The following is a 17,426-nucleotide window of genomic DNA, read 5'->3' on the forward strand; positions in this document are numbered from 1 at the left end:
AGCGGGCCACCATGTGAAATACACGGCGAATGCTCAACATTCCGCCGATTCGCATCGCACATACCGTTTTCGCGAGTCTTACTGTAAAAGCTACAGTGTACTTCTCATGCTCATTATGCATTCAGGAGTGGCTGAAGCTAGTAAAGTGTATCCCTAACCCCTACTTGATCAGAGGAGAAGAGATCTCATTCTTTTCCCACTTTTCCGATCATTCCGTTATTTACGGAATCGGACTTGAAACAAGAACGAACACCTTCCTTCCGTGGTCTTGCTCTCACTGTTATATCTTGACTCGGCCTTGCTCTCCCCCGTGGGTGGTAGAAGCTTCAGTTTATGAGATGAACGTTGATACAATAGAGGTATCTGCATGATCCTTGCCCAGTCTGGGATTCACCGCCTCTCTTGGGGGAGCCATCCTGCTCGTAATTTCCAACTCATAACCAAGATTGCCTAGCTCGACAAGCACTCACGCGCACATAGACCTTCCTCGGTCCGTCTTGGTACTTGTTTAAGGAACAGACAGTAAGATCAAGGATTACTAACTTGATTAATGCCCAACTTTTAGCTTATATAATCGGCCACCGTTTCCGTTCCTGAGTTTAGACTGTTTTCTCTTCTTTCTCATACCGTCATCTTCCTTCAACCGATCCGCCGCTTGCTCGTCTGCTCTTCTCATATCACATCTCTTTGCTGTCCGATCGCGCTGTCAACCCGCCTCTACAGCGGGGTTTCGCATATGACGTTGCTGCCTGTTCAGGCACGAGCCAAGAATATGGGCAATTCATCATGAAGATAATTCATGGTACAGTACAACCGGGAAAGAGTATATCACAATCTGGGATCATTGGCTCACATTAGAACATGCAGCAGCTCAATGAATCTCTGCTATCTGGGTCTTCTCTTGATCCGGTATCAACTTCTCATAGTCACTGGGAATGACAATATACTCCCCATCCACGACCCATCTGTGCCTTGACGCACTGACCAGTATTGTATCGTGATTGTGCACTGACATGATACTAGTAATGTGTTTCATATCAGTCCTTGCATCATCAACCCATCAACACCTTATCACTCCATCACAATGTACTCATACTTCTAACGTCTTAATTCACACCATGTTCCTATTACATTGTATATACTGTACTAACCGACACCTCTAACAATGTTCACCCTCAAATCACTCTCCCCCTCCCGAACATCCCTCTCAATCCCCCCCCCAGGCGGTCGGTCCAACCCCACTTCACCCTCCTCTTCCACAGGTGGGAAATCACCCACCTCGGAATCAGGCTACTTCCCCGCCATACCCACTCCAAAGGGGAGAATCACCAAATCCAGACCGATAAGTAGAGAAGAAGCTTTCAAGACTGTCAAGAACCTTGAGGAGGTGTTGAATGCATGGAATGAATATAGGCTGGCTATTGCCAATTTGGGGAGGGCGGGGAGGAAGTTGGCTGGGACTTTGAAGGATCTAGCGGGGGGTGGGGGTGGGAATGATAAGGTTGATGTTGCTTGTGAGTTCCCTGTCATTCAAAGTAGTCTATTAGCACATTTGCTATGATGCCCTGGTCCGCGTACGGTCGACCGGATGGGCATTTGTATTAACTGATTCCATCTGTTTATCCTGTTCTTTAGCCCAGACAATCCGTCCCACCGCAAATATGCTCGATAACCTCTCCGACCTAACTATCAAGCTCTCGAGAAAGATAGATGAAGAGTATGATGAGGTGAATTCTGACGCCTCGAAATATTTCAATCTGCTAGCGGTGAGTATTATTAGAGAATTAATCTGTCGAAGCTGGTCGTGCTGATATAGGTGAGGAGACAGAAAGAGAGTCGGACGCATGAGGCGTACCTTGGAGCAATAGGGAAGAAGCACGATAAAGCGGGTAAGCATGGCATCCTATTCGTTCGTTAGAGGAATAAAGAACATTGATGCTGATACACTGAACAACACAGAAAAGGCATACAGGAAAGCGTCCAAATCATTATCGGAAACTTCCAATGCCCATGCTGGCCTGATAGCTTTGAAAGAAACCTTGAGCGAGGATATCAACCGAGCGAATGAGTGGGTCCACTACAAGTCACGTCGCTCCCAGATAAGAACCGAATGTCTAGACGCTGATTTATGTTCTCGTGCGTTTAGAGACCACCACGCCCTCATCGGAAGCAAGCGATCTACGATCCTCCTCAAGATAGCTTCCTCCACAGGTTGTCTGGCAGAATACGTCCTAGCGTACTCCTCCGATGGACTGAGGAAGTCGGGTCAATCGTTCCCTGATATAGAGTATTGTGAGTCCCACCCCACCTGTCTTTACATCGATCAATCACGTGTCCAACTTAACTTACGAGAGACTCGTATGAGCTCAGTCCGTACCCTCGCAGATATCAAATGGCAGTCCTCTCTCCCTCCTTCACTGGAGCATGAACAGGCCGAAGAGAGATATCGCGAGGAGGTTAGAGGGATAAAGGCGAAGGTCGCTTTGGGTGAATTGGATATGATCGGTAAGAGTTTATGGGAGGGGATTGGAAATCCACCTAGGCCTGGGGGGATGGGTGGTAACAGTGGGAGTGTTACGCCTAAGGACCCAATGTCAAGTCCTTCGATACCTACGGTGAAAGGACTTGACGCGGTGGATCCGCAACAAGGGAAGGCGAAGGAAGGAAGCATAAATACAGATCCAGCCAATCCAGCCAAAGATACTTTTATCCAATCGAGCACGACTCAAATGACTGAACCGGCCAAATCGCCGCCATCCACTGTTCGATCCCAGGATAATACTTCCCTAGTTGATACTGTGCTTTCCCCTTCCGTCCCACAACACTCTTCACCCCCTATCCCACATCATACCCGACCATCCCTCTCCTCTCATCCGTCCAGTACCACTTCCCACTCTTCAATACCCAGTACCAGCACTACCAGCAGTACCTCCACCTCTACCAGGCCTGAAGCTCCAACTGGAAGAAGACCTGTGCCATCTGGATTGCTAGCCACTTCCAAAGAGCCTGAATCGCCTCAGGGACCTAGAGAGAGGACGAGGGAGATTGAGAGACCTATATTGAGGTATGAAGATGTGGGTGTCGGACCGAAACTCAAACCTTCTATGGTGAGCTCGTCTTGTCCCTGCACTTTATACAGGAGATACAGAAGATGAGATAGAAGTTGATCTGATATGATATCATAGGATAATTCCATTGATGTGTACCGAGCCAGACCCCCTGTCCAGTCCCACACTTCCAGAAGATCAGTATCCAACATTGTAAATGATCTTCAATCGAGACATCCACCCGAGGGATACTATAAACATTCCTTACCCCTGCCACTAGGTCAACGCCAGGCATCGTATTGTTCTGATCCTCGCGAAAGGTCGTTCCAGCACCATCAAGCCCATTCGGACTTTGTTAGGGGGTGTGAGCTATGTGAGATGGATTATGAGAGGATGTGAGTGTACTTTTGTCTCATCGTGATTCAACATCGAGTACTGTGAATAGATCTGATGCGTCGCTTGTCTTACTTGTTGGGCAGGATCAAAACCCAACCACCGATTGATCTACCATCACCTCCACCCCCTCCCAAGAACGTTCGAAGAGTCACTATGCCCCCTCTGTTCACCTCTTCATCTACCTCTGGGAATGCCCAACATAAGTCGTACGAATACGAAGATTATTATAGGAATACCAATTTTGATCAACCCCACGCTCATCCGCAGCATATGGATAGGACGACAAGTTATGAATATGATGAGTTGTTTCTACCTCACCATGGACAACAAGATGGACGTAGGGACGAGATGGTGGCTCCCAAACCTAGGAGACCCATTGTTTTTGGAGAGGATTTCGAGAGACCGTGATGAGCAGGTCAATTACAGTACGATGAGAAGCATCTTTGAATATCTTGTTTATTTGTATTTCTGGAGGCAAGCAGGAAATTAGACACGAGGATATGTACAATACACGATGACGACCAATGATGATTGATGATATTTTGATGCATGTTCTGTATGTAGATATCTAGATATCATTCCTGATCCTGCTCACTACTAATGCTGAGAAAATCCTTCCTTTACCAATGAGAAATAGTGATACATTTTCAACTGATGATGGGATGAAAGGTGCTTGAATGGGGAACAAAGAGGGAGAAGAACAGATCAATCAACCTTGTTGATGTCGACAGGCTTGTAAGCTAATTGAGGAGTAGGTCCATCGGTGGATTCGGATCTAACGAATTTCAAAGGTCTCTTATCAGCCTCTTGATCCAGTATGTATCACAAGCCACACAGCACACTCACTGTCCCTTCTCCGTCTTCTCCTTGTGATGTTTATCCAACTGAGCTTCGATGTATTCGTCCATCTCGTCTTTGTTCTCGCTAGACACGTATTGGAGTGTAATCAGCTTGAATCCTCATATCGATGTGAGAGCTAGCAACAGGTAGGAAAGTCACTTACAAAGGTCTAGGACCCAAAGTCAACCTCATATCCTCCCGAGTTATAACCTCCTTCTCGAGTAACAACTTCGCTACCTTCTCCACATCCTCCTTATGCTTAGTGAGCAACTCCGTAGTTCTACTATGCGCATCAACAACCATCTTCCTCACAGCTCTATCTAACGCTTCCGCCGTAGCTTCACTGAAGGGTTTTTGGAATCCCTCCGACTGTTGGTCCCGCCCTCCATAGGATATAGGACCGATTTCAGGGTTCATACCGTAGTTTGCACAAACTTCAAAGGCCATCTTGGTGATCTTCTGTAAATCATCTTGAGCACCTGTTGTGATTCTGCCAAAGAAGATTTCTTCAGAGACTCGTCCACCGAGGGTCATGCACATTCGGTCGAGTAGTTGTTGGGTTGAGAAGAGGAATCGTTCTTTTGGGAGATACTACGAGATTAGATAGAAGCAAACGGCTATCAGCATCTACACCCTCTGATATGTTGATAATTCCAAGTATCCTATGTGAGGTTCAGGAGAACGCAGCACTCACCTGAGCATATCCCAATGCGCCAACACCTCTAGGAATGATCGATACCTTTAACAGCGGATCGGCATGTTCCAAATACCATCCACAGACAGCATGCCCAGCTTCATGGTATGCAACGGTCTTCTTCTCGTCTTTACCCAGTACTCTAGACTTCCTTTCCAAACCAGCAATAACCCTTTCGATCGCTCCATCGAAATCCACTTCCGTGACTGCATCGCCACCTCGTCTGGCAGCCCTCAGGGCAGCCTCGTTACATACGTTGGCGATATCCGCTCCGGAGAATCCAGGTGTCAAGAGCGCCAATTTCTCGGCAATGACTTTACTGTCGAGTTCCGTAGATAACGTAAGAGGCGACAAGTGAACACCGAAGATCTGTTTTCTTCCTCCAATATCCGGTCGGTCGATGGCAATGTGTCGATCGAATCTTCCAGGTCGCATTAGGGCGTTATCCAATACGTCTGCTCGGTTGGTACCTGCCAACACTACGACATGTTCGTTGGTCCCGAAACCATCCATCTCTACCAGCAGCTGATTCAGGGTTGATTCTCTCTCATCATTCCCACCGAAGGATCCACCTTTACCACGGGATTTACCGATCGCATCGATCTCATCCACGAAGATGATACATGGCGCGTTCTTCTTGGCGTTGGCGAATAGGTCTCTTACTCTTGATGGACCGACACCGACGAACATCTCCACGAACTCTGATCCCGATACTGATAGGAAGGGGACACCGGCTTCTCCGGCGGTAGCTTTAGCTAGGAGGGTTTTACCTGTACCAGGAGGACCGGAGAGGATGGCCCCTCGAGGGATCTTGGCTCCGAGCTTCTCGTACTTTGCAGGTTCTTTGAGGAATTTGACAAACTCCATGATTTCCTATATCATCAACCGTGGAGGGGATCAGTTGAAGAGCCCGTGTAAAGAGAGAGGATGACAGAACAACTCACCTCCTTGGCTTCGTCCATACCGGCTACATCCTTGAACCTCACAGACACCTGTTCATCCTTGTTGAACATCTTTGCTCTACTCTTTCCTACACCGAAGATACCGCCTCCAGGTCCACCACCACTCATTGCCGATCCACCTCTTCTAGCCATCCAGAGCAATAGACCAGCGATAAGAAGGGTAGGAGCGAAGTGCATGATAGTTTGGAAAGTTGAGATTTCCTCTCTGTACGACACGGGTATCCGCTCTGCTGCCGGGATACCAAGCTCGTCCTGAGTTGAGATGAGGAGAGATTCGAAGCCTTCTAGCGAACCGATTGTGAATGTGTATGGGGCGGGGCCGTGATCGGGCGATGGAAGATTGGAGCTACCAGTAGCGTTTGGTTGTGGCGAAGACGAGGAGTTCAATGGGCTGTGTAGATGTACTCTGACCTTGGATCGGTTGACTACTTCCAGTGAGGAAACTAAGCCCCTTGCAAGGAGGGAGTTACGGCTAAGAAGGTTGAAACCGATCAGTACCAGATCGGCCGATGAGAGGCATAGAACTCACAATTCCTGCCATGTGATCTCCTTCGTCCTTACATCTTCAGGCTGGGTGATGCTCCACAGAGCGTATGTCGATAAAGCAGCCAAGAGAAGTTGGTTGGGGGTCATACCCCCAAACCCACCAGGCATACCATTAGGCCCAGGTCCACCCGAAGGACCACCTCCACCTCCTGATCCTCCTCCATTCCCACCCGATCCGACCTTCTTACCAGCTTTGCCACCCATCTGCTCGCTCAACTTCTGTCTCCTCGGTTCCTCATCTTTTGGCGGTTCTCTCTGATCTTCGGGACGCTGTTGCTCCTCGCCTCCCAAACCTGGAAGACCCACATCAGGCTTTTTGGGTTGTGAGGGACCTGAGGGAGGCTCCGATCCCGGTGGTGAGGGGGCGACGGTCGTACCCCCTTTACCACCGAACAAGCCCTCGAGTCCAGCTGGCGGAGGTGGATTACGGGATGGTTTGGGCGATTGAGGGGTGGCGTACGATCGGGAGAGGAGGGGTCGAAGGAGGGAGGAGGATTGTCGAGGTAATCGACGGAGTGAGATTGCTCGTATTGACATAATTCTCGATGATTGTATTGCAGAGATGGGCTGACCAGTAACGACTATTGTGAAAGATCTGGGAGATCCTTTGTGATGATCTACAGACTCTTCGAAGAATGAATGGAGTAGGAACCAAGATCGATGATGGCACGAAGTATAGAAATACGATTTCAGAGTCGATAGCATAATTCGAATTCGATTTCTGATTCTGATTCTGATTACGCGGCATACATCCTGTACATCCTGTTTCGGCCAAAATCGGGTGGCAATTAATGGTAAATCGCCACACTCCGGTATTAGCTGAACCACGTGATTTAAGCTTTGTCCTTGAGTCAACCCCACAGTTACCCCACAAGCACTGACGCGTGGAATCATTCTCAACTACTAAGGCCATCTCAGCAACCTCCCTAGTGATGAAACCCACCTTTGTCATCTCCCATCCCCATTCTCATCAAGATAGTCTTCCCAAGAGCTTGAGTTATCGCAGAGTGATAGACGGATAGCCATTCCGGATCTTATCTTCCATTCATCGTACAAAATCCGGACTGTCTGTCGTATCTTACTAGGTAGGACAAAAAAACTCACGTCCCATCTCCCAAGATGAGGTCTTCACTCCCCCTTTCCCCTCTTTCTCTCCTCTTGGTACTATCGCTCGTACTCCTACCTCTCACCATGGCAGTAAAAGAAGAAGATTTCAAGAAATGTTCTCAATCCTCATTCTGTAGGAGATTACGCTCCATAGCCAACAAGCAGGAATCAGCGCCTTCGGGAACTTTCAACTCGCCCTACTCGCTCTCACCCCCTCAAGCTATAGAAGACGGATCATGGAAATGGCCTTTGGAATCGTCTTTATATCCCGAAGTCAAATTCGAATTTCGAGCTGATGTCTTGGCTGAAGGAGATGGTATAATCAGACTTAGAATAGATGTAATCGATTCTACAACACCGTTCAAAAGGTATAACGAGACTGCTCGATGGGCATTACTGGATACGAACCCTCCCCTATCTTCGTCAGCCACTATCAAGACCTCATCCGGTAAGAGTATCATCACATATGGTCCCTCATCTTCGAAATTGTCTCTGGAAATCCAACATTCACCTTTGAAGGTCACTCAATTGAGAAATGGTAAACCGGAAATCGTATTTAACGAAAGGTCGTTGTTCCACATGGAACACTTTAGAATCAAGGATGTTGAGTCTGCTCAAGAGATATTGAGCGAATCTGAACAAGTTGTTTTGAAAGGTGATCAGCAAGATAGAAGCTGGTTTGAGGAGAGTGACATAGATGCGTTCGAGGAGACTTGGAAGAAATGGAGGGATAGTAAACCTAAAGGTGAGTGACATTCGGTCTGAGGGCACTGGCTATATCCCTCAAAAATCTCAACTCATGTACTGATCTACTCCCAATTAATAGGTCTTGAGGGCTTCTCTCTGGATCTGACCTTCCCCGGTGTCAAGCATGTATATGGGCTTCCCGAACACGCTTCCCCCCTATCCCTTCCTGACACTATCGGCCCAAACGCTCATTACTCGGACCCATACAGACTTTACAACGTAGACATCTTCGAGTACCTCGCCGATTCTCCCATGTCTCTCTACGGAGCCATTCCTCTACTTCACGCTCATTCCAAGGGACATTCCGTTGGAGTACTCAACCTGGTCGCCTCAGATACCTTTGTAGATGTCAAGCACGACAACGACGCCGTTAGAACCCATTGGGTATCAGAATCCGGTATTTTGGATGTCTTATTACTACCCGGTCCAAAACCTCAGCAACTCTTCGAACAATATGCGGTACTTACTGGTCCTACCCCCCTCCCGCCTCAATGGTCTACTGCGTACCACCAATGCCGATGGAACTACAATGACGAAGCTGATGTATTGGAGGTAGATAGGAAATTCGACGAGGCGGATATACCGCTGGATGTCACTTGGTTGGATATTGAGTATGCGGAGGAACACAGGTATTTCGATTGGAATAATAGATTCTTCCCTGACCCTGTTAAGATGATCGATGCTGTGGCTAGCAAAGGAAGGAAGGTGAGTCCACTGGTGTCTCACATGCAGTCGTTCGATTGAAGGCTAAATGACCGATGTGACTACATAGATGGTTGTTATCGTCGATCCGCACATCAAGAAAACTGATTCGTTCCGTATCTACTCCGATGCTAAAGAGTTGGACGTATTGATCAAGAAATCCGATGGGAACAACTTCGAAGGTTGGTGCTGGACTGGAAGTAGTGTTTGGGTCGATTTCTTCAATGAGAAATCATGGGCATGGTGGACCAAGATGTTCGATCTCAAGACTTGGAAGGTGAATTACCCATCCACCCATCCATTTTTCCGCTTTGTTCAAATGATTCGCTGAGCTGGAGCTGTGTGTAGGATTCTACTAATGCTTTGTTCATCTGGAATGATATGAACGAGGTGAGCTGCCCTGCAATGAAGTTTTTCCGTGTGTACCTAGCTGACAAAAGCCGCTTGCGCAGCCTTCCGTATTTGATGGTCCGGAGATCAGTATGCCACGAGATAATATCCACGCTGGAGGATGGGAACATCGGGATGTGCATAATATCAACGGAATGATGTTTGTTAGTGACCTGTTCTTCCTGTACTTGGGAGGTCGGCACCCAAATTGACGTGATTACCTTAGCACAATCAAACTGCCCACGCGTTGATTGCGAGAGAAACCCCTGCCAAAAGACCGTTCGTACTTTCTCGATCGTTCTTTGCTGGATCTCAAAGATATGGAGCTATCTGGTAAGCTCAGCTGCACGGCTTTGCCCTCCTGCGAAAAGCTAACGATATTTCCTGTAGGACTGGTGATAATATGGGAGATTGGGGTGCGTCATTCTTATACATTCGCTGGATTGAGCTGACCTTTATCCAGAACACCTCGCTGGTGAGACCGCCATGCTATTATCTAACAATATCGCCGGTATGGTCTTTAGTGGAGGTGAGTTTTGTTTCATCTCATCTTTCGAACTCGCGCTCTGCCCCTTCTTAGCATCTGGATTCGACCAATCTGACTCATTTTGTCTGCCTCATAGCCGATGTCGGTGGATTTTTCGGTAATCCTACTCCTGAACTTTTGGTACGATGGTACCAAGCAGGTGCATTCATGCCCTTCTTCCGAGCCCACGCACACATAGATACCAAGCGACGAGAACCCTATCTTTTCGACGAGCCTATCAGAGGATATCTGAGAGATATCATCAGGCTGAGATACCAGTTGTTACCTGTTTGGTACAATGCCTTCCATGATTCCAGCTTGACCGGTGTGCCCATCATGAGGTAGGCCCACCCCGATCTCGGAAATCCGAGAGTGCAGATGCTGATGTTGGCAATGGTACTTGCAATTTCTAGACCTCAATATGCTGTTTTCCCTGAGGATGAGCAAGGTTTCGCTATCGATGATCAATACTATATTGGTGATTCTGGGTTACTCTTTAAACCTGTCGTGAAAGAAGGCGCGGAGACTAGCGAGGTTTACATCTCCGATGCTCAAGTGGGTCCTTCCTCTTCTACCATGCATGATTGGAACTGACACGTTGGCCTATTCCGTAGCCATACTACAACTACTTCACCCACCACCTCTACCCTGCTTCAGCCCACCAAACCCTTTCGCTATCGACTCCACTCTCCACCTTCCCTCTATTGATCCAGGGAGGATCCATCATACCCATCAGACAACGAGTCAGGCGATCCTCCCCACTGATGTGGCAAGACCCATTCACACTTACTATCGCATTGTCCAAAGACGGAAAAGCTTCTGGTCAACTATATCTAGATGACGGAGTAAGCTACAGCTACCAACAAGGCGAATATATCTGGAAAGATCTCCGATTTGATGGAAACACCTTGAAATCAACTTCGAAGGCCAACATCGAGCCTACGTCACGTGAAGAAGGTGTAGTGGCATATGATCCGGAGAATAATAGCTGGGCTCAAGCTGTCTCGCACGTCAAGATTGAAAGTATTGTCATTTTGGGAATGAAGGGTGAACCGAAGACTATAAAAGCTGATGGACAGGAAGTTGATTGGGTGTACGAGAATGGGGTGGCCTCGAATGGGAAGAGGGAAGGGGAGAGTAGTATGTTGATTATCAAGAATCCCGGTGTGGGTATTGTGGGAGATTGGGAAATTGTGTTTAGTTAAATGGTGCATGTCAAATATCGGTGGATGTGGTGTATATAGCTCAACTCGGAACGTGTATAGACAGAAGAAGAAATGCATAATGATCTGACACGATGACGCCCATGATGCCGTGACAGAAAGGCTGCTGAGACTTCGAAGACGAAGGTAGGAGATACTTTCAATCGTCATCATCTTATGACGAAGCCTCCGTTGTTCGTCAAGCGGTGAGGTCTCGAATACTATATAGTTTTATCAGCAATGAAACGTGTTGAGAAAGTCCTGATCCTCCTGACCTGACGCAAAGGGTCCAGACCTGTCCCGATTGGAAAATGTACGTCCCAAAGACTCACAGGACAGCATCGGCTGGCCTCCCGCAAGAGAAGAGAGCTCAAGAATGCATTCAATATGAAGTTATTCGGGATTATCATTTCGTTGGCCAATGAAAAAGATGCAACCACCAATTGCACAATGCATAGGAGCTATGCATGGAGACTAAGCTCCTGTAGTATCTGGCATACCATAGACTCCTCAATCTTCCAAATTTCAGTTCTCTAGTGCATGAATTTGAGCTGTTATGGTCATTGGAAAAATCACGATTCCCCAGCGTGAGGCCACTGTACAGCGAGGTGGGGGATGTACACAAGGTAAGGGAATCACGTTATCGTATACACTCGCATATGCATTATTCCGTTCTTCACACCGCACTTCGACTTCGTGTCTTATGCAGAATACATCGTTCGACCCCTGACAAAAAAGATGCTGCAGAATATGTCAAGTTCCGAGTGGCTTGAATGCCTTGAGCCACTTGCTTGCGAGCTGCTTCTGCTCTTTACTGGTTGTCAGAAAAAGACAAATCATGGGATAAGACAAAAGATCGATGGATGTCAAAACGTCCCTTGTACTGGGCTTGCCAATGTCGAATGGCCTGGACCTGTACCTGCGTCTAGGCCTTATGATGACATATAGGTCTTCTCTACAACGTAGATGGCTCATCAGATTTTCCGCACGAAGGGGGCAAGAAGCCCGCCAAAAATCACGGTATCCCAATGTTTCCCCGTGTTTCAGCTGAGGTCTTCTTTCATACACATCCTTTCTTCCACCACTGTAAGGGCTACTGATGGTTTTGTCCTCCGACTGTAATGCACCATCGCTTTCTCAATCACACGAGCTATATAAGCGCTTGAAGAAAGCCTTTCGCCACTCGATCGTACTTCCTTCGAACTCTAACATCAAACATCGAGCTTTGCATATTCTCTGAACGTGGAAGGCTTCTTATCCCACCTACACCATAACGAGATGATCACAGAGAACGATGAGGATAGAGTATCTCGGCTCGAGTTCAGTGATCCTGAACTCGCTAAAACCATTCTCGCACGGACTCGAGAGGAGTTGAAACTCTGGAGTGATAATCAGAAAACTGGGAGTAAGTTTTCAGTCCTTTGGATGGATTTCAGCAAGTCAGGCTAATCACTTTTATTTTCAGGCTCCATCGAGGGCGATTGGCATCTGACGGATAAGCTGAAGGAGTTTGTGGGCGGCTCGGATGTTGAGCTCGCCCAACCTCATATGAGTTTGGATGTCTGCGAGGTTTTCGGACTTCATCGCCCTCGTGCAACTCGGAACACTACGATGAATCTTACAGATGGAGAACCATCAGCAACAAGTAATTCGACCCCGAACTGATGCAAGGATGGAAAAATCTTTGTGAGAAATACATACCTGCATATCTTCGAAGTATCTACGCCACCATTCAGATGTCGCATAAGGTCATATATCCATTGAGCAATCGATTCCATAGAGATCTAAGGGAGCGCGATACCGAAAGATCTCAAGCATCGAGGAAGAGTCGTTTTGAACAACGCCGACGGTTCGAAAGGTTACAAACTGAAGAGCTCGATAGAACCCTTGCAACCATTCTGGGCTATGACTATTCAGCTAGCCTGTCAGTCGAAACCCGATGGCATGAATACCGGAATTTACTTCAAAAGAGGAATGAGATGAAAATGCCCGATGAGAAGATTCACCTACCCGAACTCAGTAGAACAATCGCAGAAGGGAGCTTATTACTTGAGAGACCATTGTGCCATGGTGAGGTAACCCAGGTGATCGATTGGCACAAAGATAAAATCGAGGAGATGCGAGACCTGGCAGATAAAGGCGAAGCGCAAAAACGATCCGACATTGAACAGCGAGTCGATGAGCTAATAGCTGTATCGAATTATGCATTCCTTGCTGACGAAGTGAGTGGAGGTATGCGAAATGATTACCACAGAGGGCATTACAACTCTTGCAACACTACCAACAAAGCGTCTAACTCGGATGGGAACTGCGAATGCTCCAGTAACGCAGATAAAGCCAGGGAAGCGGCCTGGGAGGAGAAGATGGATAAAGAACCCAAAACTCTCTGGTGGGGGGAATCGTCGGAGGAAGAGTGGCCGGAGAACTGGGTTGGGGAGGCCAATTGGGCAAGATTTAAGGCAGACTCAGGAGGACAAGCAACCGAGGACCCCACCAGACAGACCGACAGACAATCACCAGGTCATTAGTGATGGAAAACTACATACAGCCAACCTAGTCTACGTTTCATGGCGCAACCTATACGACCTCTGTCTCGTGGATCCCATCACCTCAGATACCTAGCTGGTCCAACCGTTCTTGTACCCGGTTAATCTCAATACGCTTTAATGCAGATCAACCTCTGTTCCCGCTTTCCATACTGATTGGCAATGTCATCTGTGGTTCATCTTGCAAAATTCGGAGTGAGAAACAATCATGGTCTCATGCATTGACTTTGTACACCCTTAAAGGTTATAAAAGTCCAACCTGTTTGTTAAGTCTCAATGGCTTTGTGTATATTTGACCTTCATCGAGAACTTCTCATGTGGTGACTTGAACCTTTTTGTACATACAGTACACTCTTCCTGTGTAACGTCACCATGGAATGCCTCAATAATAATGCTGCATCTCGCTCGAAGGTCGTTGAACAACGCTGACCTCAATTCCCGCGTATCGGTGACGTATGATGACCGGAAATCTCGCTTGAGTCAGCAGTTTATACTCGAGTTGCGTGTTTGTGTCTTCTACTGTCTTCTTCAGAACATCCTTTGTTGAACGAGTCACTTGACTTCCGAGCAGTCTGGTTGTTTCGCACACGTAGCGATCGAGTCGATGAAGCATGTCCTGTCTATATTATGCAGATCGTTGTTGGTCAGTCAAGCTATCTCTCTCTTTGTTATTCCAATACATCGTTTGTCCAATTCTATCTTTGTAAGGGCCATTGGACAAGAGATAACGTTCTGCAGGATCACAGTTCTTTCTGATCGCGCCATCCTGAGATTGCTAAGATCCTACAGTAATGAGTCTACAGGCCGAAAGTATCAAGGGGCCGGATGAGACCCCATCTGAACAAGTAGCTTCGGAGACGATAGAAACATACCTCCGCAAAACAAGGAAGAGTCTTGAATCTTGGGAACGGGACTGGCTAAAAAAAATGAACGATAGTAAGTCTCTTGATCCAGCGGGTTTTCCCCTCGAGATCATTCCAGGACAACACGATCTAGATGGCCGAAGTTGACCTCGCTGCCTGCAGGTCCCACAGTGCGCGTCAGTGCAGACATGACATATGAACAAAAACTCAAGACCCTCGTCATGGTCCCCGACTCGTCGTCGTCCCAAGCTTATCGGTTGGGAGATCTTTCCGCGCCACAGGTCTCGGGTTTTGAAGAACCTCGTACGATTACAAATCCAATCAATGCAATTATTGAGAAGCATAAGAGCGATACTCAGTTAAGTGGTCCCATCACAGATCTTTGGAACGAGCTACGTAAACATACTCTTCCATCATATCTGAGTACGGTCTATACCCTTTACGACATAAATCGAGAGGTGATGAAACCCATCAAGAAGGAGTTCACATCCAAGCTGAAGTCCGTATCAGCCACAAACGACGACAAGAGTAAGATGGAATTTGCTTTTCATGAACAGCAATTTCGTACCATCGTGGAAACCTGTACGTCCGTCTTCGGCGCCGACGATCAACATCGCCAGGACGCGAGAAAGCGTTGGGATGCTCTGAAGGATCTTCTCGAGAGAGCAAATGCATCGATGAGTCAAGACTTCGAGAAGATCCACCTACCCTATCTGACGGGAGCAGTTGCTGCAAGCTCGTTGATACTCGAGCGACCCATGACCGCTGCCCAATCTACGGCCATTCTCGACGATTGTGGACAAGCCCTGGCAGATATGCGACGTCAAATCAAAAACTGCAAGAAGGACGGTCGCACTGCCGAGCTCGACCAAAGAAACCATGTGTTAGGAGAAATGATGGCCTTGATCGACAATGCTTATAGCGTGAATGACACTCTTGGGGGCCGTCGATTCCTCGTGAAGCCAGAATGGAAGTCGCCATTGGGACGTATGTGTCACGAGATACGCTCCTCAATGAGTGAGCACTTTCACTTCTGATTGTCATCTGGTACGAATACAAATTGGAAGTACCCAGATGAAGTGGCTCAGTATGACTGATATGCAGTAAAATCGTATGACGGAAGATGGTCTGGGCTACTTCTCGGGTTCTTCAACAGCTATTTGAGCATTTGTGATCTCCTCGGTGTTTTGAATAGAAACCCAACTTGATGTTCTATATGAGACATGTTTCATGACCGTCGACGATTCGAGCGATTTCATCTTGAGCTTGTTATTACATTGCTGTGTATACAGTTTCCTGATTAGGGTCTCGAATTCAGCAAATGACGAACCCTGCTCTTTCTCGGTTGTCTTTGCTCTCTGGACCGGTTTTCGATTGAAGATGAGGTATGACATGGATGGACATCGTGAAACCTTCCTATCCCCTTAACTTGCCATCACCTCAATTCGTTCCTCAAACTTCGGAGGCCACCTTGACAGATACGCGTTCAAAATGTCCAACCTTTGTTGGACTATCCCACAAACGCCGGGGATCTAGGTCAATTCCTCCTCAATGGATCACATTTATTAGGACTGAGATGACCATAAATGACGACATGAGATCCTTTGTGTGAAGGGAGGCCTGGCCCTTGGGTAGATCTTTGTGCAAGCTCGCCGGCACACCCTTCTGATATCCTGGACCGCCAAAGCCCGGAGTCACCTTCTCCCTGCTTGTCACGAACAGGCAAACACCACAAGCCACGCCACTCACTTTTCTTGTTATCAAAGTCGATTATCTCTCATTTGACGACCATAATTCTCAGGCCATCGACAGCGATTCTCAAAACTACGTCCACCTTTGTCCCGTCACCGCAACGGATCAGAAAGCACAAAACATCGCGATGAGCCCGCAAACGCCCTCCATACCTCTCTCTGTCAAAGGAGGGCTTATCCAAGAATTCCTCAAGAAGACCCACACCGGTGTTGACAAGTGGACAGCTGATTGGAATTCCGAGCGTGAGTGCATTTGTCACATATCTGAGGTCGTTCTTGTGGAAGTCACCCAGAGCTGTTCTGACCACTTACTTCGCTGGACGAAGATGGTTCCACCACATCAAAGACAAATGATCCGGGCATCACGTTGGAAGGAAAGATAAAAGAGCCTGTCACGAACTCAAAGCCCACGGACGCCCACTTATTTGGAATTGATTCTAAGATATGAGGTCTGTCGGAAACCCAAACAATTCGTAACCCTCTGATCAACCTTCTCACTAAACACAGAAGCGAACGAAAAGAAAGCCTGTCATCGCTAGTGCAAGATCAGGAGAAGTCCACTAAATCGGGCAGCCAAGGGGAGACTACCGGCGCCGCTGCAGATGGCAGTGGGAGCTCGTTGTAGATAATTTATATCACCTATTTTGTCCTGAATACTCTGTTTTATTTGTCTATGCCATTGAATTGAAGTCGCGCTTGGTGGCACAGATCCTTGACGATGCAGACAGTTCTGCTTCTTGCGTCTGCAAATCCCTCCTCCGCCTCACTGCCACCAGGAGGCTGTTCAATGACCTCATGTGTCAAGTCGAGAGGCCCAGAAGCGAGGACGACAAAGGCCACAATGGTGAAGACAGTACTTCCTGTTCGGAGAACGAAGACGAGTCGCTCATGTTAGCCTTCACCTTTCACTGTGACCCCCTTCAAGGGTGGTTCCAACACGTTAGGATTGGCTAACCTTTATGTGCTCTCCATTGAACGACTGAAGGTCAAAAGATCAAAAATATTGCAAATATCGTCATGGCCAACAGATCGGACTTACGAAAGGGTAGAAAATAAAACCCTCCCAAATGCCATCATCACTCCAGACACTTCTCAATCGTTCTCCAT

General features: G+C 47.5%; 6 protein-coding genes across 6 annotated transcripts; 5 read left to right on the forward strand and 1 right to left on the reverse strand.

The window, feature by feature from the left end:
- Positions 1 to 1,165: 1,165 nt before the first annotated feature.
- I302_104793 (uncharacterized protein) lies at positions 1,166 to 3,851 on the forward strand (the record flags this gene model as incomplete). Its single annotated transcript, XM_065869942.1, has 8 exons — positions 1,166 to 1,514; positions 1,636 to 1,766; positions 1,829 to 1,889; positions 1,960 to 2,068; positions 2,147 to 2,292; positions 2,371 to 3,107; positions 3,186 to 3,442; positions 3,527 to 3,851. 8 exons carry the CDS (start codon positions 1,166 to 1,168, stop codon positions 3,849 to 3,851), a joined length of 2,115 nt encoding a protein of 704 aa, XP_065726014.1.
- Positions 3,852 to 4,148: 297 nt separating this feature from the next.
- Positions 4,149 to 7,022, reverse strand: I302_104794 (uncharacterized protein; the record flags this gene model as incomplete). The annotated part of the gene is made up of 6 exons (XM_019195705.1): positions 4,149 to 4,218; positions 4,290 to 4,367; positions 4,447 to 4,874; positions 4,978 to 5,850; positions 5,922 to 6,411; positions 6,469 to 7,022. The coding sequence occupies 6 exons, from the start codon at positions 7,020 to 7,022 to the stop codon at positions 4,149 to 4,151; spliced, it is 2,493 nt and encodes an 830-aa protein (XP_019042528.1).
- A 582-nt stretch (positions 7,023 to 7,604) lies between these two features.
- On the forward strand, positions 7,605 to 11,162 carry I302_104795 (uncharacterized protein; the record flags this gene model as incomplete). The annotated part of the gene is made up of 11 exons (XM_019195704.2): positions 7,605 to 8,337; positions 8,419 to 9,044; positions 9,112 to 9,318; positions 9,390 to 9,431; positions 9,494 to 9,595; positions 9,658 to 9,764; positions 9,822 to 9,847; positions 9,895 to 9,960; positions 10,055 to 10,298; positions 10,371 to 10,512; positions 10,572 to 11,162. The coding sequence occupies 11 exons, from the start codon at positions 7,605 to 7,607 to the stop codon at positions 11,160 to 11,162; spliced, it is 2,886 nt and encodes a 961-aa protein (XP_019042527.2).
- A 1,275-nt stretch (positions 11,163 to 12,437) lies between these two features.
- Positions 12,438 to 12,824, forward strand: I302_104796 (uncharacterized protein; the record flags this gene model as incomplete). Its single annotated transcript, XM_019195703.1, has 2 exons — positions 12,438 to 12,564; positions 12,625 to 12,824. The coding sequence occupies 2 exons, from the start codon at positions 12,438 to 12,440 to the stop codon at positions 12,822 to 12,824; spliced, it is 327 nt and encodes a 108-aa protein (XP_019042526.1).
- Positions 12,825 to 13,144: 320 nt separating this feature from the next.
- On the forward strand, positions 13,145 to 13,687 carry I302_104797 (uncharacterized protein; the record flags this gene model as incomplete). Its single annotated transcript, XM_019195702.1, has 1 exon — positions 13,145 to 13,687. One exon carries the CDS (start codon positions 13,145 to 13,147, stop codon positions 13,685 to 13,687), a length of 543 nt encoding a protein of 180 aa, XP_019042525.1.
- A 1,069-nt stretch (positions 13,688 to 14,756) lies between these two features.
- I302_104798 (uncharacterized protein) lies at positions 14,757 to 15,605 on the forward strand (the record flags this gene model as incomplete). Its single annotated transcript, XM_019195701.1, has 1 exon — positions 14,757 to 15,605. The coding sequence occupies one exon, from the start codon at positions 14,757 to 14,759 to the stop codon at positions 15,603 to 15,605; it is 849 nt and encodes a 282-aa protein (XP_019042524.1).
- Positions 15,606 to 17,426: the final 1,821 nt, after the last annotated feature.

The sequence above is a fragment of the Kwoniella bestiolae genome, chromosome 3, assembly GCF_000512585.2.
Source record: "Kwoniella bestiolae CBS 10118 chromosome 3, complete sequence".
NCBI classification, from domain to species: Eukaryota; Fungi; Basidiomycota; class Tremellomycetes; order Tremellales; family Cryptococcaceae; genus Kwoniella; species Kwoniella bestiolae.